Source organism: Capsicum annuum, chromosome 8 (genome assembly GCF_002878395.1).
Source record: "Capsicum annuum cultivar UCD-10X-F1 chromosome 8, UCD10Xv1.1, whole genome shotgun sequence".
Lineage (NCBI taxonomy): Eukaryota > Viridiplantae > Streptophyta > Magnoliopsida > Solanales > Solanaceae > Capsicum > Capsicum annuum.
Window position 1 is genome coordinate 92,280,741 of NC_061118.1, and position 25,015 is coordinate 92,305,755.

Sequence of the window (25,015 nt, forward strand, 5' to 3'; positions counted from 1 at the left end):
TTTAGGTAGGAAAGCACATCTTATTGAATAATAAACTAATGATCATCACCCTTAAGATTACATTGGAATTCCAGAAAAGAGAGGGATCTCTTAGATATTTACAGTGAAAAAACACAACTGCACAACCGAAAGTGGGGGGTGTTACACAATGAATGCCTCTCAGTATTTCTATCTACTCTTTCTTCTCTTCGCTACCCAATTCCTTTCTACATCTGTGACAATTCACTATCTAAACGACTATATAAAGAGGCAAAAAGTGGGTGATGCAGAATAATCAAAATGAACCCAGAAAAAAGATAGGGTGTTAGCGGAATACATCCCTGCTCAGCTGAGTATTATGATTGCCAAAATAGTTCAAAGTCATTGCTATACAACGACCTGTCTTGAATCTCTAGATTAGCGACATGCCAATTTACGAGCTGCAATTGTATACATTTACACAGAACCAGTGCAAAAGGAAATATCCACCACTCACTTTCATCCCTGCAAGACCAAAAACGTTGTTTGACAGTGTCATGCAAATTTTCACAACAGTACAAAATTGAATAAATTTCAAAGGACAACATTGGACAAACTTCAGGATGCTCACATGTTCCATGGCTGAAAGTAAGGAAGCTTTCTGCTTGACTGGGTGCTATAGTGGACATATCCACAGAAAAATGCAACAATCTGGTACGAAATTGATGATATACAGTGTAAGTAGGCATAACTCGAAAACTGTTGATTAAGTAAAAGTTATTAACACCCTTGGTGAATGGTTTAGACAGTGAATGGTCCTAATCTGTCGATAAAAAAGATCAAAACTTCTCATGACAAAAGAACTAGAGATGCATCTCAGCCATCTACGACCTTTTTATGGTCGTAGATTATGCAACTAATATTCTGGTAACAATATATGTTAAGCAAGTGGAAACAATTTCTTAGATAAACAAAAGAGGATTGGATTCAAATTTGGGAGAGGAAGTAGTTCCAAGTGATCCCATTCTTGGAGTGTACCAAGATCATAACTCCAAACTAATTGACACTTCATCAGGGGAAAATAATCTAACAGATAAAAAGAACAGAAATCGGCTACCAGAGAAGATGTGAAGTCCTATACTAAAGAGACTTTTATATCGAACATCAGCGATATTGCAGCGTTCCCTCCATCAGTCAATCCCAGAGTATGACACATTAAGTAAAGAGGAAAGGAAAGGCAGAATATAAGGACCATCTAAAGAATGCTGACTATTTCTAGGCCCTATGAAAGGTATATATGGTAGGAAGGAACATATAGATTACTAAAACAAGTTTGCTACATGCATAATACTCTTTTTCTTTTTAAGGGAAAGGTTACTTACAACATTTATCAGGGATGTAATGTTCCACAATGCATAAACACGTGCAAGACCAGCAGAACGCCTTTGTCCATGACTGAAGAGAGCATTAATTCCAGCAGGAAATGGAAGTAACATCCCAAGAGGTAAAACAAACAAAACCAGAAAGACATCTGCCAAGGAAATTGAATAAAGCTGGAGTAAAGTAAGCAGCACTAAACTAAAATCGCCCAGCAGCAGTATCGAAATGACCAAACCAACAAGATCCTGCAATATTAACCAAATGTCCTCAGTATTGAAACTTAAAGGCCACCCTCTAAGAGATGCAGAGAGAGCGGGACACACCTGGTGACCAACTGGTTTAGTGTTATGGATTAGAAAAGAGAGAACATAAAACAGATCTCTTTTCTCCTTGAGCATCTTTAAGCTGTCAATGTCTAAAATCCGACCATAAAACTTTCGCTTTACAGTGCTGTTTTCATCCCCCCTTAAAATTGATTCATCTCTTAGATAGACTGCAGGATTCTGCCCATCTATGCTGCTATCACTGCAAACAATGAAACAGATAGATCAAGTAGGCATTTGCAAGTGTGGGGGAGCCAAATAAAGGGAATGATGTGAAATCAATATTGATATCCCTCCTCGTATCAAAGGGTGGAACTATTTGGTGCCTAGTCTAAATAGCAAAAATGGCAGAGACTGGTACAGATAATGTTCGAGGATGCAATAGCTATGAATTGCTATTTTTCGAGCAAGACTCCCATTCAAAGGGACATTATTATTAAAAAATATACTTTAACATGCAGACATGAACTAACTAATCAAGGATCTTCAGATGAGTAAAACCCAGCCCTCTTCTGCCACTCCCCTCCCGCCCCTTCTTCAGTGACCACAAGATATCCATATATAAATTTCACCATAAATGACAGCAACTGACAGCACTACAAACAATGCATATGGGGAGTGGGGACAAAAGGCAGGAGAAACTAAATGAAGTATCTGAAGGGAACTCTAAATGCCAGCATACCATGATAGTTGTTCACTTCTGGAACCTTCATCAGGATCTTCAAAGGGAAGTAGCCCAGTTTCTTCTTCGATAACACACACCAAAAGACCAAATTGAGTATAGATGTCGGTTGTTGCTTGGAAAGATGCAACATCTACGCGGATACCATAGATCCTTAAAGCAGGATTGGCAAAAGTATCAAGCCATCTAAGCACCGGGCGAAACATTGTACTAAGGCAACCCCGACGTACCAAACGCAACTGAGCATTCAAACCAGCCACAAGACGGTACCATGTAGTAGGAGGAATGGACTGAAAACAAGCATCTCATAAGTACAAAGTGATTAAAGCATCCAGAAAACCATAATTCTGTCTCTAAATTCCTTTATTGTTTTGTAGTGGATGACTAACCTGACTCATAAGACTGGTGATAACATTGTCATTATTCAAAGAGAGTGGAGCCATATAACTTCCATCACCACCAAACAGAAGAGACATCGGAAACCTCTGGTGAAGACTAGGAGGCAGATCGCTTCGCTTCTCATCACCGCCAAGAAAAAAGTCCACATATGCTAGCATGAGATCAGGTGTTGCTGCTACCTACAATCATGAAGACTTATAAGGTAAGGTTGAAAAGTCATTCTCGAACCATATGTTTCTTGCTTTTGGGACTACACGTAAGATCAAATAAAAACAGGGCGAAATGACACTTAAAAGTTTTGCAACTGTAAAAGAAAATCATAACAAATATATTAAGAAAAAGTTCAATTCAACATCTGACATATCCAGCCATAAATTTATAACACGTTAACCTTTAGAAGCGGTTGAGCATGGCTGAAAAACAAAATTTAGATGGAAGACTTCAAGTTTCAGGACGAAATAGACGGTGGAAAACAGAAGAGGCTATAGATGAAATCAAAATTTGAGTTATAGCATGCAAATTTAAGTAGTATGTTGTCTTTAGTTCCTTTTTGATGTACTTATGAGACCCCTGTCTGTATAGAGGATTGGATCTCTTTTGCTGAGAACAATATTTTGGTGTAGGTTCTCCTCTTTTGGTATAAGGCTTGTCCACAGATTTCCACAACTGTCAATTAAAAAAAATAGCACGCAGATGGAAGTATACAAGGTGAAAGGTACATATCAGTACGGCTGCTACTAACAATAAGCAGAGCTATGCGCAATGGAGATACTGTTTTTCCAGCTCAACATGATATGGTTGTACTCTCAAGACCCTGACAGAATGAAGATTCTGTAGTTTCAAAATTAAGAAAATAATTATGCCATTTTATCAATGAATAAATAAAGTTCTACTAGTAAAATACCCAAGAGACTCTCACCTGCATAACACAAGCATACACAAAGCCAGAGTACTAAAATTGGAGTTTGAACAGCTAAAAATAGAACAAAGTGAACTTTCGCACATTCTAGTTTCTAAATATGATCAAACACAAAATTATGACAAATGATACTTGATCAAAGTCCAGCATAATCTAACCTTCAGCCCCTCATATAGAGCACGTGATCTACAAGAACGTAAGCAAGCATGATCATATTCCGACCGAACAAATTCACGAAGACGTTGCAACTTCATTCTACGCCGCCATTGCTGCCAAGACCATGCAAGAGGATACACAAGGATACAAAGAATGCTATGCACTGCTCCTTCCCACCATTGGTAGGCAGCAATTGTATTGATCTCATCCACAAAGGTGTTGAAGGCACCCTCATATCTGGCAGATAAATACAGAACCACTGATTAGCTATTTCCCAGTTTGTAGCTTGTTTTTTGAAGATAGTTTAAAAAAAAAAATTAGGAAAAACAAATTAAAACGAAGAACCCAGGGAAAATAGAGACGGAAAGAGAAGTGCCTATCCTTTTTCTTCGTTTTCCTTCTAAGTAATGCAAGAGAGAACTTGAAAAGAGCCAACCCGAGAAAGACTTCGATGAAACATGTGTAACAGCCAAAGCAATGCATTCTAAACAAAAGAGTAAACTGAAGATACGAGGACAATAAAAAAAAAAAAATCATCTTACACGACTTCTTTTATTTGCTGGGGAGGAGTATGAGACAGATGCCAGGGTTCACTGAATGTATTTGGACCTAAAAAGTACAATCTATAGACATGGCTTTGTGACTCCTCAACCCTGTTTGTTTCCAAAACCTGAAAGAAAGACAATGTCAAACTCCAACAGACCTAGGAAAATGTATCAATCTAATACAGTGAACAGTTGTATGTCAACAAGAAAGACATCGGGCAAACCTCATTTAGTGACTCCAGGAACGGAAATGAGTGATCAATTTGGGACCCCTGTTGTGTGGGAGCAGGACCAGGTGACTCATCGACACCAACAAACTTCATCCGAGCTACACTAAGAACTAAGGCTAACAAAATGAGAAGGCCTAAAAGGAGAAAAACAAATAGCCAAGGCCCTCCAAATGTGTAGATTAGTTCTTCAAGAGCTGTATAACAATGAGGCATATGGTATCTCTCTGAAACACATTTGTAAGGACAAGGACGTTCTGTAACACCACCTATAACAAGGAAAGCCCCTTAAAAGTCAGTTTAAAATTCAACCACCATATATCAACAGAAAACCTGTGTAGGGAACAAAATGCCACGAATTTTGAACAGGGTAAGCAAAATATTCTGTCCATAAAGTAGGGAATACAGCGACTTGTACAAGTTAATCTCACTGACTTAGATGTTTTGTATGTTAGTTATTGATCGACTAGTAGACTGCACAAAGCGGAGTACTTATTTAGAAGTGACTTAAAACCACGTGTCCCAAGAGATTCTCTTTTAAAAAAGTAAATCGACCCCTAACACAAAAAAAAAAAAAAAAAACATCTACATTCAGTGAAAGTAACTCATATCTGGCCTCTTTATTTCCTCTATTATACGGACTACAAAAACCTTTCCAGCTGCTATAAACATCTCATCATTTTTCATACCTCGGACAGATATATAAACAGCTCGATGTGGGAGCTCATCATTTGGGCATGAATTACAAAGGGCCCTGTCAGATCCTGTGACATTTTTGAAAGTACCAAGTGGGCATTCCTGTAAAGACACAACAGAGGAATTCCAATAAAACAAAGAGAAAAAACACAAATTCAGTCATTTCTGAATTCAGGGAAGGTAAAAAAAAGATACAACAGTCTGAAAAGGCAACAGGATAATGATATGAAAAAAGAAATGTATCACTCCCTCCCTCCACGAAGTTTTTTCTTTGACCTTCTCTCACGCTGTTTCAAGTACAACCTTAAACAAAGAAAAGCTTATAGATATTGTTTGGCACTTACCGCACAGAAAATCCCATAAAGCCCTTTTGGACATGGCTTTCCAGAAAAAGTTCCACTTCCACCAGTACCACCTAGCTCTCCACCCACTCCACCCCTGAGGAAACAGCAGTCATGACAGAAATACAACAAAAGTTATTCCTGGAACCATTATTAAAGTGATATTAGTCAACATATGTACTGAATTAGTAATTGATTCAGAGATTCATTAAAAACCTCTCCTGAGACTCTTCAAGTATCACACTTCCAGCACAACTTATTTACAATAATTTAAGCAATTTTCTGGACAAAAGAGCACATTAACAATAATCAAAACATATTAATGAAAATATTCTGCTTTAACTACTTTCCAACTGCTCCTGACACTATAAAGATATAACCAAATAAAAAGACGCTCTCTTGAAGATATAAGCTTTATGAATGATTAGACTTCTGTGAACACTTTCTACTCAAATCAATACTCAATAGCACAAATCACCGTAACAATAGCGCAACTTGTTAAAATAAAATTATTAGCAATATGTTGTTTCATATCTGCACAAACCTTGTATAGATGCTTCCATTCACAGTCGCTATTGGCTGATACACATCTCCAGTAGGAATTTCTGACCAGTGAAAGTGTATCCGTCCACCACCTCCACCTCCACCACCACTGGAACTGCTACTACCTCCGATGCTTGACATGATACCAGAATCACCAAGGTGCAGTGATTTCAAAAATAATAGAATACTTCCACCAGATCCACCTCCAGGCCCTATGTACTGACCTCTATTTAGATAACCTTTATTCCTGAAGCTTTCTTCAAAGCTGTCCCCATCAGAGACAACTTTGCCTTTAACCGACAGATACATCAGGGGATGCTCCCATGAACCTATCACTGCATTAGGGTGGCAACAGAAAAATAAGAAAGACAGAAAACAAATTAATACAATACCCAAAGATGACTTACACCCTTGTGGTGGGGCCCTTCCCCGGACCCTGTGCATAGCGAGAGCTTTAGTGCACTGGGTTGCCCTTTTTTACCCAAAGATGACTCATGAGAAAGCATTAAAAACCATAACCATCATTCATCACAAATGCTGATGACTTGTGAGAAAGCATTTAAAACCATAACCGTCATTCATCACAAATGGTCACATAATAACATGCAACTGGACCTCATGAAATGTGTTGAGCACCAGGATAACATTCACACCAGAATGGATATAACTTGGACGAATTATCAGCACTCAAACAAAAAACCTGCACTTGATACTGGTTTTAAGTAAAAGCACACAAAGTTGAAAGATCAGAGAATTTGTTGCAAATGTGATATTTTACTCCTGACATATTTGACAAAAGAATATATCACATTTAGAAAGGTCGTTTTCTTGTTCAATTAACGCTTGATTTTGAAATAATCAGACAGAGCTTAAAGAAGCGAAGTGAGCTTAGAAGAAGAATCTATAACTTTTTTTCTAGGTCTTTTATCTGTTTAATCAAAGCTTTCCATCCAAAGCAAATTCTCTAGGTCCAAGATGGTTGGTTCAGAACAATCCAATGGATCACCTGATCCATGCTCTCTTCTCTCATCAAAGAGAGATAATCAATCATTTTATCAAACAAAAGTACTAAGACCTCAGTCGGAAGCAATTACAAGTTTGAGATTGAAGAGGATCAGCAATGAAAGGAAGGCAACATGGAAGATGAAACCTTATCTCAATTGAAGTATATGGAATGAGAGAATGATGTAGAAAGCACTAGAGGTTTTTTTTTTTTTTTTTGATGAAGTAATAGTTATATTGACTGGCATCAAGAAGATGCTGAAAACAGTACAAAGAAAATTAGGGAAAGCTCCTAGATACAAAAACCTACAGATATAACATTGAGCCATTTCCCTAAATGTGCAAAAAGTATGGCTGTTAAGCCAAAGACAAGGAACTAATGAAATTTACAAGAGGAATAACATCACTTGCATGGGTTAAATTGCTCTAGCTGAAAAGAAACGTCAAACACTTAAAATTCAGAGAAGAGTTAGGATTTGAAATCCCATCAAAACATCTACGATTTCTTTCCAACCAGAGACTCCAAAAAATGCATGCTGATATCATTTGCCAGATCTTTTTGATGGTTCTGTCAACTACCCAATGGTTCCAGCTTTCCATAGTTTCCTTCACATTCCGCGGCAATACCCAACTAATCCCAGAAATTGATAAGAACATGTTCCACAAATCAGATGCAACTGACCAATGCAATAGTAAATGGTTGACTGTTTCTGAGCTATGTTGGCACATAAAACACCTATTTGCTAGTTGAAACTTTCTTCTGCAAAGGTTGTCTTGAGTTAGGATTGCCTCCCTGATGGCTGTCCATGTAAAGCACATGATTTTATAGGGGAGTTTAGTTCTCCAAATCAGCTTCCAAGGCCAGTGTTCATTCACTTCATTTTGAGCACTCAATTTACTATAACCTGCCTTGACTGAGTAAGACCCCTTACTTGAACTACCCCATCTTAGCTTGTCACTGGCCCAGGGATTTATGGTGCGGTCTTCTAAAATTTTGTAAAGATCAAAGATCTCCTCTAGTTCCCAATCTTGCAAGTTTCTTCTAAGGAGGAGGTTCCATGAGGTGCCGGCTCTATTTTGTGCAACTGTAGAGTAGGGGTTCACAGCTAATCGATAGAGGTTGGGGTGAGAGATCTTCAAGGGTTGGTAGATAAGCCATTTTTCATTCCAGAAACTCACTAAATTTCCATTTCCAACTGAAAACAAGACATCAAGGAAGAAATCATATCTGAGCTTGCTTATGTGTTTCCAGGGTCCAACACCATGGGGAGCTGTGCCTGTGCTGGTACTGCAGTGATTTTGTTTCCCGTACTTGGCAGTCACCACCCGTTTACAAAGACTAGCAGTTTCTTGACCATACCTCTACCACCATTTCATAAGCAAGCTACTATTGTGCTTCGATAAGTCTTTGATTCCCAAACCACTCAAGTTTTTGGTTTGATAACCTGTGACCAATCCACCAAATGAAATGTATAACCTTCACTATTGCCTTTCCATAGGAACGTTCTCCTTACATTATAAGATGCTTAAGGACCTTAGAGGGTATAGGAAAGAGGGACATGATGTAGGTAGGTATAATATCCAGAAAACGGTTAATTAAAACCAACCTACCACCCATGGAGAGGTACTGCATCTGCCAGAAAGTTAATTTCTTCTCCACCATTTCTATCACTCCATTCCATACTTCAGCAGCCTTGTATTTTGCTCCCAGAGGTAAACCTAAATAGGTTGTAGGGAAGGAGACTATACCACAACCCCTAATTCCAGCCAATTCATCCATGTTTTCCACCTCATTAACCAAAAGATAACACTTTTTGACATGTTGATATGCAGACCTGAGATTGCTTCAAAGTGTGAGGTTAAGATATTGCATTTGTAGTTTCTCAGCCCCACAAAAAACAAGGGTATCATCAACGTAGAGTAGATGTGAGACTATGTGAGACTGAAACTGAGTTGTCATCACTAATGCCTACTCGAAACCCTTCTATACATTCTAACTGCCTTGCTTTTTCAAGCATCTTGCTTAGGCCTTCCATGGCTAGAATAAACAGAAAAGGGAACAAGGGATCACCTTGTCTAATCCCTTTTTATGGAAAAAGCCAACTGGGGGTCTGTTAACAAGAATAGAATATTTCTCAGTGGTGAGGCTGAATTTGGTGAGCCTGAATTTGATCCATCTATCCCCAAACCCCATTTCCTTTAGCATAGACAGTCGGTAGGCCCAACTAACTTTATCAAAAGCTTTCTTAACATTAAGCTTGCAAAGTATACCAGGAATATCACTTTTTAGCCTCTCATCAAGCAATTTATTGGCCACCAGTAATGCATCTGTTATTTGTCTATCTTTAAGAAAAGTATTTTGCTCCCCTAGACCAACTTCCCAATTACAGATTTAATCTTTTCCGTTAGGAGCTTGGCTACTATTTTGTAGACGCTGCCAATGAGACTAATAGACCTAAAATCTCTAAGTTCTACAAATCCTTTCTTCTAAGGGACTAGAGCAATAAAAGAGGCATTACTAGATTTGACCATGCAGCAGTGCTAGTAAAAGTGATTAAGAGCATTCATGATGTTTGCTTTAGTGAAAGCCCAAGTCATTTGATAAAAAGTCATTGTGTAACCGTCCGGCTTTTATCGGGGCACATGAGTTTATTAGAGCCAAAACTTCTTCCTCAAAAGCTCTTTCCAGCAACTCTTTCTCAGTTGTAGAGATGGTGGCTAGATTTTCAAATTTTGCACTAGGTCTCCATTGCTCCTCCTCTTTGTAAAGGCCTTGGTAGAACCTTAGAATTTCTAATTTGATCTTTTCACTGTCCTCAATAAGCTCCTCTCCAATCAACATCCTATCTATGGAATTATTTCTTCTATTTGAATTATAGCCATATAGCCATTCTCGAGAAGAATTTGGTGTTTCAATCGCCTTCTTTGAGCCATAAACATCTGGATTTTTGCCTCCAAGAGTCTCCCCAGCTTTGGCCATTTTTCCCAGTTCACCTCTCAAATGCAAACATTTCTCTTTCTCAGGCCGAGACAAATATCTGTTTTCAGTTGCTTGATCAAGTAAAGCTAGCTCATCAAGTAGCTTTTTTTTTGCGCTTCCAATATACCGAAAGTTTCCCTGTTCCAATCTGTGATGTAATCTCAACTGTCTCAAAATGTTTTGAGTATGAAAACTACAATAGAAGAAATGGAAAACCTTGCACTCTTCTTCATGTTTATTCCTAGTACAGGAAGTAGAAACAATATGTGTTGGCATACCGCTAATTCCTTATTTGAATTCTTTTTCTCCTCCTTAATACAAACCAACTCACTCTAATTTTTGTCTTTTTCTTAGCTTCTGCAAGAGAATAAAATCTGGACTACCCCTGATAGTGTAACTTTGCCACCAACCTTTTACCTTCTCAATGAAACCCTCCACTTCAAGCCACATGTTTTCAAATTTAAAGTAAGAGGGTTAGCTTCCCAATCCCCACATTCCAAAAGCAAAGGCCTGTGATCAGATACTATTCTTGGTGATACGAGCCAAATGGCCCTCGTAGTTTTTGATGACATCATTTGAGGCCAAGACATGAGGACTCAAGCTTTGGTCACATTGAGGGTACAAGGACATGCATGGAGGACTCGTTTTGAGCGTACAATAAAACAATTCCATGTTTGGAAGGTTGCTTGGGAGCCTTCCTTGATACCTACCCGAGAGCCCTAAGGGATTTCACATCTTGAAGCTTGAAGAACCACGGCTTTGGAGTGCATTGAAAAGGCGTCCCATTCATCAAGTCCAAACACTCGATGGCCGCCCCTTCTTGAAGGGCATTTTAGAGATTGCACATGGTGTTTTAACACACCATGGTCGCCCCTCTCTCATTAAGGGCTAGTGGTTGTGAATTCGAGCTTCCCAAAGAAGGAGGAGCACCTGATTACCTTCCGAAGCGCATCAGCCAAGACTCATGACTTTCTGTTGCTTCGGAAGGGGGATAGGGTTCTTTGTAAGGATTGTAAAGTCATCCCGAGTGAGCATTTTTCGACTCAGCACAGGCTTCTGGTTATGGACTTGTTTATCAAGAAGAGCAATAAGAGTAGGGCCGGAGAGGGTCGACCCAGAATTAAGTGGGGTGGCTTGACGCCAGTTAGTGCGCTGGAGATAAGGGAGAAGGTAGCGGGAGTGGGGGTTTGGGAGTGTAAGGGGGACGTGGATCTTATGTGGGACAAGGCGGACAGCTGCATCAGAGAGACGGCTAAAGAAGTGCTAGGGGTTTCCAGGAGTCAGGCCGATCGACATAAGGGTGATTGATGGTGGAATGATGAAGTTAAGAAGAAAGTAGAGATTAAGAAGGGGGCGTATGTTAAGTTGATTGAAAATAAGGATGAAGAGGAGAAACGGGTGAATATGGAGGTCTACAAAGTTGCTAGGAAAGAGACTAAGTTAGCAGTTACGGCTGCTAAGATAGCAACGTTTGAGAGCTTATATGCGGGGTTAGAGGAGAAAGGGGGGGAAAAAGGTTGTATAGGCTTGATAAGGCTAGGGAGAGGAAGGGTCGTGACCTCGATCAAGTGAAGTGCATTAAGGGGGAAGAAGGTAGAGTTTTGATGGAGGATGTTCACATTAAGAAGAGATGGCAGGAGTATTTTCATAGATTTTTAAACGAGGAAGGGGACAGGGGTTTTGTGTTAGGGGAGTTGGAGCGCTCGGAGGAGAGCCGAGTTTTCTGTTATTGTAAATTTTAAAGTGGAGGAGGTCAGAGAGGTTGTTCGTAAGATGCGGAGAGGTAGGGCGACGGCGACGGCGCCTGACGAGATTCCAGTGGATTTTTGGAAGTATGCTGGTGGGGCAGGCTTGAGATGGTTGACTGATTTGTTCAACGTCATTTTCAAGACTGCGAGGATGTTTGAGGCTTGGAGATGGAGTACGATGATTCTGTTATATAAAAACAAGGGTGACGTTCAGAGTTGCAACAATTATAGGGGTATTAAGCTTTTGAGTCACACTATGAAAATTAGGGAGAGGGTGGTTGAACAGAGATTGAGAAAGGTCGTGTCCATTACGGAGAATCAGTTTGGTTTTATGCCTGGTCGCTCGACGACAGAAGCAATCCACCTGGTAAGAAGATTGGTGGAGCAGTATAGGGAAAGCAAGAGGGATTTGCACATGGTGTTCATCGATTTGGAGAAGGCGTATGACAGTCCCCAGGGAGGTGTTTTGGAGTTGCTTAGAGGCAAGAGGAGTTCCGGTGGCATACATCAGAGTTATTAAGGACATGTACGAGGGAAATAAGACTCGGGTGAGGACAGTGGGAGGTAACTCAGGGCATTTTCCAGTCGAGACTGGTTTGCATCAGGGATCGACTCTTAGCCCATTCTTTTTTGCGTTGGTGTTGGACGTGCTGACGCGGAGGATTCAAGGTGAGGTATTGTGGTATATGTTATTTGCAGATGATGTAGTGCTGATTGACGAGACACGAAGGGGTGTGAATGAGAAATTGGAGGTTTGGAGGCAAACCCGAATCTAAGGGGTTCAGGTTGAGTAGGTCCAAGACAAGGTATTTGGAATGCAAGTTTAGTGACTCGTGTATGGAGGACAGTATGGTGGTAAGGTAGGATTCTCAGGATGAAGGATAGTTTTAAGTATCTAGGGTCTATGATTCAGGGGAATGGCGAGATTGATGAGGATGTCTCTAAACGTATTGGAGCAGGCTGGATGAAATGGAGGCTTGCCTCGAAAGTGTTGTGAGATAAGAAGGTACCCTTTAAGCTTAAAGGCAAATTCTACAGAGTGGCAGTCCGTCCGGCCATGTTGTATGGAGCGGAGTGTTGGCCAGTCCAGAAATCACATATTCAAAGATTGAAGGTGGCGGAAATGAGAATGTTGCGTTGGATGTGTGGCCTTACTAGAGGGGATAAAGTTAGGAATGAGACTATCCAGGAGAAGGTGGAAGTGGCTTCGATGGAGGATAAGATACGAGAAGGAAGGTTAAGATGGTTTGGGCATGTGATGAGGAGGGGCACAGATGCCCCAGTTCGAAGGTGCGAAAGGCTAGCTTTGGATGGCTTCAGTAGGAGTAGAGGTAGGCCAAAGAAATACTGGAGGGAGGTAATTAGGCAGGACATGGAGTTGTTTCATCTTACTAAGGACATGACCCTAGACAGGAAGGTGTGGAGGTCGCGGATTAGGGTAGAAGGCTAGTGTGAGTGGGTGGGTTGTGGCTAGGTGTTAGGAGAGTTTGGGTGTGATAGGTGTCTTAGGTCTGTGAATGTGTGTGACTACTACATGGGTATCCGTTTTCCTTATTTCTTATTACATATTGTTCGTTGTTCTCTTATTTCCTTTTCTCGAATATCTAGTGTTATTATTTCTTACCCTTTATTTTGTTATGCTACCCATCCAGTTTTATATTTCATTACGATCTTGGTATATTATTCTATATCTTGAGCCGGGGGTTTATCGGAAACAACCTCTCTACTTCCTCGAAGGTGGTATGGACTGCGTACATTTTACCCTCCCTAGACCTCACTTTGTGGGAATACACTGGGACTGTTGTTGTTGTTGATGATGATGTAATAGCCTATAAATAAGCACTTATTAGGTTTATTTCACTTAGTTTTTGAAAGATGAATGATTGAAAGAACTCATCTCTTGAGAGAGTGTGAAAACCGTAATCAGAGTAGCACTTAATGTGGAATCACTAGTGTTGCATTTTGGTTAGAAACGTTGGTGCTTGAGTAATGGATTCCCTCTTGTGTCTACGTAAGAGTGTGGTGTTACTATTGTAAGTCTTAGGGGTTCCAGGATTTGATACATCCTTTAGTTCCTACTTCTTATAATAGTGTATGTCTCACTATCTTACTTTATCGTATTTGTTGTGTTTGTTTCTTATGTTCTCGGTTTGGTGTTGCTGCCATAGCTTAGTTTCCATCATGTTATCGTGTGTTTCCATCTTGTTATCGTGTGTTGGTGGTTGTCCCGTATTATTTGGTATCAGAGCAAGGATTGATTCCGTTCCCACGAGATCAATCTTAGGCTTGCTATCTTGAAAAATCAAAAAAAAATGTAGAAAACTGAAAATCCAAAAGAAACACATTCTGTCCCGTTTTTTGGCACTTGGCCGAAATTTTGATCTTGAATTTTGTGTGTTTTGTGTGTTCTAGTGTTAGATCTTTGTTTCCTAACACTAGAAGAAGTGTCCAAAATCGAAAATCCCACAAAAAAAAAAAGTTGTTCTTGTGTTATTCCTTGGCCGAGAGTTAGTGTTCTTGTTTGCATCTTGGCCGAGACTTTAAAGACCTAGATCTAGGAGTATTTTGCTTGTCTTGATTGTTTCTAGTGTTAGGGTTTTTCTTCACTAACACTAAAGGAGTCTAGATCCCAAGGTTGAGCTCCTACGTGTGTTGTTGCGGATTCCCTCTTAAGCGTGTTATTGGTGTTGATTGTTATGGATTCACGTTTGAAAGTGTGTTGTTGTTATTGTTGTGGTGGTTTTGAGCTTGAAATAGTGTCGTGGTTAGTTAAAGGTCCAACGTGAACCTTAGTCTTCAAGGTTCTACTGAAGGTTCTTGGTGTTCATAACGATTCTTCATGTCTTGTTCAAGAAAAACCTTCAATAGCGGTGTTTTGATCTTAAGGCTAAGTGGAAAAGAGTGAAGTCTCTTGTTTGTCTTGAAACAAGTCCCAAAGATATACCAAAGAAGTAAGGGACAAAAGGACTTTCAAAAAGGTTTGTTGCCAAAAGAGAGAGAACTCTTTCCAAGGTTGACAAAAGAGGAAAGGGCCACCAACCCTTCAAAAAGATGTCCTGCCCAAAAGGTGCAAGTCAAGTCAACCCTTTTTGAATGTGAAAAAAGGCTCCAAACTTCTTGTCTTCCCCTCCAAAACCAAATATACTCCCCTTTAAGAATTCAAAGTTGAACAAAATTTCAAAGTTGAAAAAAAACTGAAATAAGAATTTTTCAAAACCCGCAACCAATCCGAGGTTGCCACGTCACCTATTTCCATACAACACACCAATTGTAGGCTCAAATTTGTGGATTCCTAGTTTCTTTTACTTGTTCCTATAGTTTCGTTTATTGATTCTAATACTAATTGATAAACTAGTAATCATCTACTAGGTTGTAAGTTAGTTTTTGAGTCCGTTCATTCGTGTTTGCGTTTGTTGTGTGCTTTTATCGTTTGTGAATCGTTGTAGTTTCTTGGCTCACATCCGACAAGATTTCTTCGAGTCTTTCAAACGAAAATCCATTCCGGACAAGAGTAGAACTCACCCCTCAATGTCTCAACGTCTCACGGATTACAGGCCGACTTACAACACTTGTGAAACCAAGTGTGAGGTGATCAAAAGTGTGAGAGCGTGGTGAGGATACTTTTTTGAGCTAACGTGTCTGTCTGTTTTTTTTATTTTCTTTCTTAGGTCTCATGGATAAGAATGTTGCCCATACTATCTTGGCCTACCTTGAAGCTCTCAACCGTAAGTGTGAAAGGTTACACACGGACTTGTCATCAATAAATGAAAGGTTAGGTCGCATGGAAGGTCAAAGGAACTCCAATCACTCTTTTCCAAAGGAGCAAGTGGGCTGCCAAGACACACACCAAGGTAAAGGCCGCACTCATATGATCTACAAGGTAAAAATGCTATCTTCGACACTCCTACAATTTTAGAATGTTGTGATGTGGCTAGTAGTAGCCAAGTGGATGTAGTTGGTGGTTTGCCTAAAGAAGGATTGCATGAGTCTTCCCTTTGTGACACTCTTAGAATTGCTAGGTTGCAAGAAGATCTAATTTTTATTGTAAAGTAAGCAAGCACTGGTTGATCCTATAGATGACAAAATTGATTCTTCTCGTAAGAATAATTTGTGTCCATCTAGTGCTAGCACTTTTAACTTGAATAAGGTTCTATTGCCATGTCATAAGAGTATTCACACACTAGTTGACCCTTGTGAAAATCAAGGTGAGTCTAGTGAGGATGTGTGTAATGATTAACATACTCACGAACATAGTCCACTACTTGAGCATGTGTATGATGTGTTTGAGAGGGCTCAAGTTAGTGATGATGTTGATAGAGTTGATCACGAGATTGGAGATGATTCTTTGAGCATATTGAGTAATGAAAGTCTTATTATTAGTTTTGCTCATCGAAATCATGTAAATGAAAATGTTTATAGGAGTGAACCCGTGAACTTGTCCTTTGATAGAGATTATAATGTTTGCTTGGCTCATAGGGATAATCATGTGCTTGGAAACCTCTTTGAAACTTGATAATGACCTTTTAGAGAGTGAACTTGCTTGTTCCAAATCTGCCCGCGGGATAGATCATGCTCTCTTTAGGTATAATGTCTTGTTTGAAAATGATATAAACACTCCTAATGAACCTAGTGGTGAGAGTGATGGTATAGCTTATTTTGAAGGCTATAGCCTATATGCTAACCCACTATGGTGTGACAACATTCCTCGTAAAGATGGAAATCTCTTTTTGAAAGATGAGAGTACTCTTAAGAGTAAGGAATGTGTAGTCCTTCTTAACAACCCAAGGGGGCAAAGGTGCCATTGACTCTTTGGGGTAATGTTACTAAGTGTGCATCCTTGCTTGACACACTTATGCTTAAATTGCATGAATCCCAACTTGTGGATACCAAGTTGTATATTTGTTTGAAGGAAAGAGCGTGTACATGCTTAAATGCTTTGTCTTCACCCATGCATGCCTTTACACTTAATTCTTTTCTATACTACCTCTTTGCCAATGATGACATCCATGTTAGTTTCGGGTTTGCATTAAGTAGAGGTAGGGGTTTAGTTGGTTAGTCCACTTGTTTAAATGACAATGCTATAAGGGATTGGTGGACTTTGAGACCAATAGTGACACCACGATTGATGAGGCCACTTAAAGAGGTAATGAAACAATTGTGCCTTCTGGTTCCTAAGACAAGGGTAGCCTTACCTTTCGGACTTAGTAATACCATTGAGACCTTTGTAGTTTCTTTATCTCATGTTACTTGTCATAGTCAATTCCTTTGTAACATTCTTACTAAACTTTTCTTAACCAAGACAAAGGATTCGTAGTTATATTTCAAGTATGTACCGTCGTGGCATGATGATGTTATTTATTGTGCTAACTCTAACACTCATGTCATAAGAATGTGCTTGTTTGTCTTCTCTTTGGTCTTGCAAGGTTTGGATTCGAGGTCGAATCCTTTTCAAAAAGGGGAGGATGATACAATACAAATGGCCCTAGTAGTTTTTGATGACATCATTCGAGGCCAAGGCATGAGGATTCAAGCTTTGGTCACATTGAGGGTACAAGGACATGCATGGAGGACCCGTTTCGAGCATACAATAAAGTAATTCCAAGTTTGGAAGGTCGCTTGGGAGCCTTCCTTGATACCTACCCGAGAGCCCTAAGGGATTTCACATCTTGAAGCTTGAAGAACCACGGCTTTGGAGTGCTTTGAAGAGGCGTCCCATTCATCTAGTCCAAACACTCAATGGCTGCCCCCTTCTTGAAGGGCATTTAAGAGATTGCACATGATGTTTTAACACACCATGGCCTCCCCTCTTTCATTAAGGGCATCTTGTTTTTTTCTTCCCTTTATGTAATAGCCCATAAATAAACACTTATTAGGTTTATTTCACTTAGTTTTTTGAAAGATGAATGATTGAAAGAACTCATCTCTTGAGAGAGTGAAAACCGTAACTAGGGTAGCACTTAGTATGGAATCACTAGTATTGCATTTTGGCGAGAAACGTCGGTGCTTGAGGGGTGGATTCCCTCTTGTGTCTACGTAAGAGTGTGGTGTTACTATTGTAAGTCTTACGGGTTCTAGGATTTGATACATCCTTTAGTTCCTACTTCTTGTAATAGTGTATGTCTCACTATCTGTCTTACTTTATCGCATTTGTTGTGTTTGTTTCTTATGTTCTCGGTTTGGTGTTGCTACCATAGCTTAGTTTCCATCTTGTTATCGTGTGTTTCCATCTTGTTATCGAGTGTTGGTGGCTGTCCCGTATCACTTGGCAGAGCTAACTGCTTGATAGCATTGAAGTTTGCATCCCTTTCTGAAGAGATTAGGAATCTGTCGATTCTAGAAGCTTGCATTGAGTCACCCCCCTCTGAACCATGTATAATGAGCCCTCTGTAATGGTAGATCAATGATGCCCAGGTCTTGAATGGTGTCTGTGAAAGATTTCATGGCCCTTGATCGCAGTTGTATCTTTCACTTTCATACATACAAACATTGAAATCACCTCCTATCACCAACTGTTCATCCCAAAGACCTCTGATAGCTGCCAATTCATGCCATAGTTCTTCCCTCTTAGGGTTTGAGTGGGTCCATGAACCCCTGTGAAGCACTTCACACCACCTGAAGAGGTCGTGAGAGCTTTCCAACATACAAGAAATGGTATATGCCCCAAGTTGCACATCAATTTAGACCAGAATCTTTTGTCCCATAGTACAATAATGCCGCCACTTCTTCCATTTGGCTTTAGCTCCGCCCATTCTACCCAGTGGTTCCCCTAGACTTGTCTAATATGAAAAGGAGTCCATTCTGCCACTTTTGTTTCTTATCAACATACTATATCTGTTTTCCATTTATGGATGAGAGATTTGATTGTAGTTCACTTATCGGCCTTATTCAGCCCCCGCACATTCCAACTTAATATTTTAATCTTCATTCAAAGAAGGCTTTGTAGGTCTTGTCCCGATCACTTGACTTTCTACCCTCTAAATTCATACCCCAACTCAACCTCTCAAGCTCTAAAGACTGTTTCTTTGTCCCCTTGTTTCTGGTGTTGGAGGATGCTTTTCGCTGCTCAATTTGTGATTGCCTCTTTCGCTCCATTCGTAGGACCATATCGAGAATTTCATGTTCAAACCCCACTGTATTAATCCCAAAGGCTTTGCATGCCTTGTACATCACAGTTTTAGTCCATCTTGAAGTATCAACTACAAGAGGGGAAGGGGAGCGAGTGACTTGAGTAGAAGAATGTCCAAGCTTCAAATTAAGGAAGGAGAAGATTATCACTGGAGGAATATTCAGCATCGAAACTGTTTACTGTTACAAAATCGCTTGGCTGCATAGGTCTTAGAATTATCATGGCCATCGGCTCTGTTTCGTAATCTGCTTCATTATCAAGTTGAAATGATAAGTCGCTTGCCACCCTTGAAGGTGTCATCTTAATTTTCCCATCTTTTGCGTTCTTTATTTCTTCAGTGAGTGGGTCAAAATAATTCTCAAGTCTTAACGGACTTCTTTTATGAGAACATGGGTCAAAAAAAGGTCTTTTTGCCCGAGAAATTACATGGTATAGCCCCAATAGTGGGTGACTTTGGATTTTTGACCTTAATAAAAAAAGTCTTTAAAGACTAGCCTTTTCTTTTTAAGTACAGTACAAGTACAATTTTTTACCCCTCTACACCTCAAATATTTTTAAATTTTCCATATTCATTTGTCTCTAAAATTCTATTTTTATTTTTATTATTTTCACTTTTTGATTCTTCCTTTAATTTTATTTCCATGTTTTAATTCATTTATCTCAACATTTATTTTTTTCTCTTTTTTCTTTTTTCTTAAACATTATTTATTTCTTCATTTTTTTTTCTTTTTTTAATTCATTTGTCTCAACATTTATTTTTCTTTTATTTTTTGTTTTTATCATCTCCTTTTTTCCTCATTTTTCTTAAACTTTATTTTTATTTTTTTCCTCTCATTTTTGTTTTTCTCAATTTTTTTAATTCTTCTCTTTTTTCTTAATCTTTTTTTTTTATTTTTCTATTTTTTTTAATCTCTTGTTTCTTTTTTCTCAATTTCTATTATATTTTGCTAATAAATAAAAAATTGGATAATCTGCAAAGGGATCTTTTTTTTGTCATCAATGCAAATTTAAGGACATGAATTGTTGTTAAGAAGTTCTTTGGGATAAGTGTTGCCTCCAAGGCAAAAATTATAGAACAACTCATAAATCAAGGCATAATGTGATAGTGTCAAGTCTTGTTTGTGGAGCATAACTTGTTTGAAAATCCTTAAGTCATGCTTCTAAGGCAAGAGTTATAAAACATCTCATAAATCAAAAAATAATGTGGTAGCGTCAACTCTTACCCATGGGGCATAACTTGCTGTTTAAAAGTCCTTGATTTATAAAACATCTCATAAATTATGACACAATGTGGTAGCGTCAAATCTTATCTGTGAAGCGTAACTTTTTGTTTAAAAGTCCGTGGACTAAGTCTTGCCTCTAAAGCAAGAGTTATAGAACATCTCATAAATCAAAGCATAATGTGGTGGTGTTAATTCTTACCCATGGAGTGTAACTTGTTATTTGAAAGTCTTTGGGTTAAGTCTTGTCTCTAAGCCAAGAGTTATAAAATATCTCATAAATCAAAACACAATGTGATAATATCAACTCTTGCCCATGGGGTACAACTTGTTACTTGAAAGTTCTTGGTCTAAGTCTTGTTTCTAAGGGAAAAGTTATAAAACATCTCATAAATTAATACAAAACGTGGCGGTGTTAACTCTTGCCCAAGGGGCATAACTTCTTGTTTGATGATCCTTAGGCTGAATCTTGCCTCTAACACAAGAGTTAAAAGAGAATTTCATGAGTAAAAAACACAATGTGTTAGTGTTGACTCTTGCCCAATATACGTAACTTGTTTGAAAATTCTTGGGATAAGTCGTGTCTCTAAGGCGAGAGTTGTGAACATCTCCTAAATAAATACATAACGTGATAGTGTAAACTCTTACCGGTGGAGCATAATTTGTAGTTTGAAAGTCCTTGAGCTAAGTCTTGCCTCTAAGGCAAGAGTTGTAGAACCTCATAAATGAAGAAATAGCATGGTAGTGTCATAGTTTAAAAGTTTTTGAGCTAAGTCTTGCCTCTAAGGCAAGAGTTGTAGAACATCTCATAAAGAAAGACACAACGTGGTAGTGTCAACTCTTGCCTGTGGGGCATAATTTGTAGTTTGAAAGTCCTTGAGCTAAGTCTTGCCTCTAAGGTAATAGTTGTAGAACATCACATAAATGAAAACATAACATAGTTGAGTCAACTCTTGTCTGTGGGGCATAATTTGTTGTTTATTAAAAATCCTTGAGCTAAGTCTTGCCTCTAAGATAAGAGTTATAGAACATCTTATAAATCAAAACACAATGTGGTAGTGTCAACTTTTGCCCAAGAAACATAACTTGTTATTTGAAAGTCATAAGTCTTGCCTCTACAATATGACAGTGTAAATTCTTGCCCATGAAACGTAGCTTGTTGTTTGAAAGTCATAAGTCTTGCCTTTATAATGAGATAGTGTCAACTCTTGCTCATGAAATATAACTTGATTGGAAGAAATCGAAGAAAAGAAAAAAAAATAATAAAAATTACTAAAAAAAAATAAAGAAAGATATTAAAAAATAAAAAATCAAAGAAAATGTAGAACTTGAGAGAGAATGGAAAATAAAATAAAGGTTGATAAAAAGAAGAAAAAAAAAAGATAAAATAAAAATAAAGGCCGAGAAAAACTTAAGAAGAAAAAAAAGAAAAGAAAAAATAAAAATCAAAGAAAAATAAAAAAAAGCCTTTTTTATAAAAGTAGACGTTGAGAGGAGTAAATAAAAAAAGTAAGGGTTGAAAAAAAACTAAAAAGGAACAAAAAAAAAAAAGGAAAGAAAAAATAAAAAATCAAAGTAAAATAAAAAAGAAAAAAAAAGGAGTTGAGTGGAAAAAAGGAAAAAGGTAAGGGTTGAGAAAATACAAAAATAAAAAGAGAAAAGAAAAAATAAAAATCAAAGTAAAATTAAAAAGAGAAAAAAATAAAAGTTGAAAGATGAATGTATGAAGTTGTTATCCATTATGAGGATCATCTATGGAATTTACTCCATTAGTCAGGGGCAATTTTGTCTGAAAATATATCACTTAATAGTTAAAGGCTATTTTTATGAAGCTTTTTTTATTTGAGGTCAAAATTTGAAAGTCACCTTATTTTGAGGCTATTTCTGTAGTTTCCCCCTTTTTGCCAACTATTTCTCAAATTTTCTCCTGGAAGATGTTTTGGGCCTTGGTCCTTTTGAATAATATATGAGTTGTCTAGTTTTTGGCCCAATTGTTTAGCCGCCACTTTGTTATATCTGGGATTAGGGTTTTGAGACAACTGCTTTGTTTTAAGATTGGGGTCCACCGGAAATTTATTTGAGTTAAAGTTCTCTGAACCCCTGTATTCTTTGCTATAGACCAGTAGGTATTGCTACAGATCCTTCGCTTGGCTCGAGGATGCCTTATCCAATCCCGTATCTCGCTCCGTCACGGTAGCAACTGTTGCTCCATCCCTGGCGACCTTTAGATCCACTAATTTGTCCTCCAAGATAGAGATTCCAAATCTCAAATCACCCAGCACTAGAACGGCTTCACTGGGGGTTTTGGGGGTTTCAGTGGCAGAGGCTTTCACGCATATTCGAGCCCAAAATAAATGCACTCTACTCTTTGTATCTTCATCTATGCCAATAAATCCACCACATAGGTCTTCGATATAGCGAAAAGTGTTCATTTTCCATCTGTGAAGAGGAATACCAAACACTTTAAGCCATCTATGGTCTGCTCCGTGCCCCACCGGAGAGGTCCCGAATTCCGGCGACCACCATTCTAATTGAAGATGTCGACCATTCCAAAACCAATCACCTGCTTTCACCCTAGCAGCCTCTTGTTTCGAAGGAAACTCGAACAGAAATTTATTGTGTGCCATGGAAGTTATCCTCAAACCAGCTGTCACCTGCCATCTGGAAGTAAACCACTTTTGAATAATTTCAGTATTGAGGCTCCGGTGGAAAGGGTCATTGAAGCATCCGACTAAGCATTCTGGGAGAAAGAGGAAGTTTTCACCAGTGGTTTCGTTGGTGACTTTCAGTTTTTCCTCCCTGAAGATTAGGCCAATCAGTAATTTCAGCAGCATTGAGAAAAGATTTATTTTGCAGATTTGTGAATTTCCTGTACTTGTAAGTGGGTGCTTCTCCCAGAGAATGTAGTATCTTCCCTGTTATGTCTCCCCAACCCTTGTTGTAACCTGCTTCTGGTATTATTATTATTGATTTCCCTTCCCCTTTCCTTGTTTCGATTCTTATGTATCTTTCATAGCTATTAAAATATTGGTACACACTGTAACGATAATTTTGAATCTTCCTTCCCCACCTCCTGTAAAGATTCCCGTACCCACACGACGCCTGTTGCATTTGCTCGCAAACCCATCTTAAGTTCTCATCAAACTTAATCTGGTTGCAAACCCTCCGTCCACACTCAACCCAAACAAACCAGCCATCGCTTTCTTCACACACTTCGAACGATTTGTCCCCAGAAATAAAGAAAGATTTCCTTCCCATTTAGGAGGAAAGAAAGCCAGTGAGGGAGCTCACAGGAAACAGAGGCGGAGCCAGAATTTCAAGTAAGGGGGTTCAATATTCAAAGAAAACTCAGTCGATGGGGGTTCAACACCTACTATAACTACATAAAAAATAATTTTAATCATGTATAAATAGTATATTTTAAAGAGGGTTGGCTCTGCCTTTGACGGGAAAGAGGATTTCCATTTCACTTGTACTTCTGGTGTAAGGAGAAGATACTTTTTTATCATACGTTGGGAAAACTTGGTGGAAGACAATTGTCTCCAGCAGAGTCACACGCACAATTTGTACTTACTTTTTGACACCGACTTGGTGCACTTATTAATGTAACTTTTTGATTTTTTTAAAGAAAAGGTATTTGGACCTTAATTGGGAGAAGTGAAGAAAAAGAGGAGCTCAACGAAAGTAGTAGCATTAGATTTGGATACAATTATAGCCAAATATGGAAAACACGAAGACCCGAGATCTTTGTTGAAATTCACGTTAGTTCAGTAATTTTTTAGCATATTAAGTTGCAAGGTTTAGGATGATTTGAATTTTAAGTTTTTAGTAGGTTGTTTTAGTTTTTTGAGATATTTTAGGTTTTTGAATTTTGTTTAGGTTTTTGAATTTTGATTTATGCAGATTTTTTATTGTAAGTTGGCTAATTAAAGTCCACCTATGCATGATTTAAAAAAAAAATTGAGAAACATTTTCCAACCCTTTTTTGCTACACCATCTTTAAAAAACCAATAATCGTTAATCAAGGAACACTCAACTATGCCCCAACCCCAAACTAGTTTGGCCAACCACAGAAATCATCTGTAACTATTACTCAATTAGAAAAAGGAGTAACTAGTAGTGTCACAACATACACATAGAACTGCTTGAGAGAAGTGGACCAATTGTTACAACAGTTTTGGTTGCTCATCAATTATGGTGGACACTACTGTGTCTTAAAACATCGAACATTACACACTACAGTAAAGGATGTTACATTAAGCTGGGTTTTCTGATAAAGGAGTAGACATGTAGGAGCATGTGACAAAACAACCTTTGTCTAATATGCAGATACTTAGAAGAAAAGGGGAAGCTTGGGAAGTGTGGAAAATGGTTTTGTACTGGTTAAGTTTTGGTGCACTAGTGAGGCATGTACTAGTACATATATAATTGCATAGTATTTGGAAAGAACCATAAATTTGGAAAGCTTTCCACCTATGTGTACCACTCATGGAGGGGAAAGTTGAATGAGACATTTTCCCTTCAAAATTTAACCATATATTTTGGCAGATACTCTACCTATTTATACCACTCATACAGGGGGAATTCGAATGAGATATCTTCCCTTCGAAATTTAAGTAATTGAGGTGATCAATTCGTCCAATAAAATCTGTTTTGGGGATCAAAAAAGAATGAATGCAGAGTTGGTCTGACCTCAATAGAATGGAACGCTCTCGCTATAGATATGTTATCATTTAAAAAAAAAAAGAAGGCTCTTTCTATAGATGCGAC

General features: G+C 38.6%; 1 protein-coding gene across 1 annotated transcript in view; it reads right to left on the reverse strand.

Moving 5' to 3' along the window:
- The window catches only part of LOC107838843, a 42,872-nt gene continuing 17,857 nt past the window's right edge, over nucleotides 1-25,015 (reverse strand). Inside the window, exons 11-22 of the mRNA XM_047395765.1 lie at nucleotides 6,171-6,504; nucleotides 5,630-5,723; nucleotides 5,279-5,387; nucleotides 4,587-4,858; nucleotides 4,360-4,487; nucleotides 3,820-4,054; nucleotides 2,733-2,921; nucleotides 2,344-2,633; nucleotides 1,662-1,863; nucleotides 1,341-1,583; nucleotides 590-669; nucleotides 1-483 (exon numbers count right to left, since the gene is read on the reverse strand). Coding sequence (XP_047251721.1) covers nucleotides 336-483; nucleotides 590-669; nucleotides 1,341-1,583; nucleotides 1,662-1,863; nucleotides 2,344-2,633; nucleotides 2,733-2,921; nucleotides 3,820-4,054; nucleotides 4,360-4,487; nucleotides 4,587-4,858; nucleotides 5,279-5,387; nucleotides 5,630-5,723; nucleotides 6,171-6,504 — 2,324 coding nt within the window. The 3' untranslated portion in view covers nucleotides 1-335. The remainder of the gene's footprint in view (nucleotides 484-589; nucleotides 670-1,340; nucleotides 1,584-1,661; nucleotides 1,864-2,343; nucleotides 2,634-2,732; nucleotides 2,922-3,819; nucleotides 4,055-4,359; nucleotides 4,488-4,586; nucleotides 4,859-5,278; nucleotides 5,388-5,629; nucleotides 5,724-6,170; nucleotides 6,505-25,015) is intronic.